The following is a 495-nucleotide window of genomic DNA, read 5'->3' as shown; positions in this document are numbered from 1 at the left end:
TGCGCTGCCGGAGCCACCGGGCAAAGCACCCGTGAGCCCACTCCGCTCCCTGCAAAGCACCCGGTGGCACTACAGGCTGTGACGTATTCCCCCCCCGCCTGCTGCCACCTCTCCCCCCATTGGAGATGCCACCTGCGACTGCTGTCACCCTGCCACTGGGCACCGGGGAGCCGGTGGACGTGTGGGACCAGCACTTACCTTGCCATGACCAAGTGGTTCTGGGTGCGAACCTGCAGGTCCTCGTTCTCCTGCTGGAGGGTCTTCACCTTCTCCTCCAGCAGAAGGTTCCTCTCCGCCTGGAAGGGGGGCACAAGGGTGAGGAGGGAGCTGGAAAGTACCTCTGACCTCCCCACTGCCCCACCTGGGGGCAAAGCTGGCTCAGTGGGAGCATGGTGGCATTGCACCCACGTCCCCTTCCCGCTCTGAGGGAGGAACCAGGCTCCATCCAGCTCCATTTCAGCTGCAATTTCTGGATGGGATTCAGGTGGAGAGAAG

The 495-nt window shown here is 63.4% G+C and overlaps 1 protein-coding gene across 1 annotated transcript in view; it reads right to left on the bottom strand.

The window, feature by feature from the left end:
- Window positions 1-198: 198 nt before the first annotated feature.
- The window catches only part of CCDC69 (coiled-coil domain containing 69), a gene marked incomplete at both ends in the record, with an annotated part of 2,728 nt that continues 2,431 nt past the window's right edge, over window positions 199-495 (bottom strand). Inside the window, one exon of the mRNA XM_009587631.1 lies at window positions 199-327. Within this exon, the coding sequence (XP_009585926.1) occupies window positions 199-327 (129 nt within the window). The remainder of the gene's footprint in view (window positions 328-495) is intronic.

Source organism: Fulmarus glacialis, unplaced genomic scaffold (genome assembly GCF_000690835.1).
Source record: "Fulmarus glacialis isolate BGI_N327 unplaced genomic scaffold, ASM69083v1 scaffold34551, whole genome shotgun sequence".
In the NCBI taxonomy this organism is placed as follows: Eukaryota; Metazoa; Chordata; class Aves; order Procellariiformes; family Procellariidae; genus Fulmarus; species Fulmarus glacialis.
The sequence above is the reverse complement of the archived record's forward strand: the minus strand, read 5'-3'. Positions and strand labels throughout refer to the sequence as shown.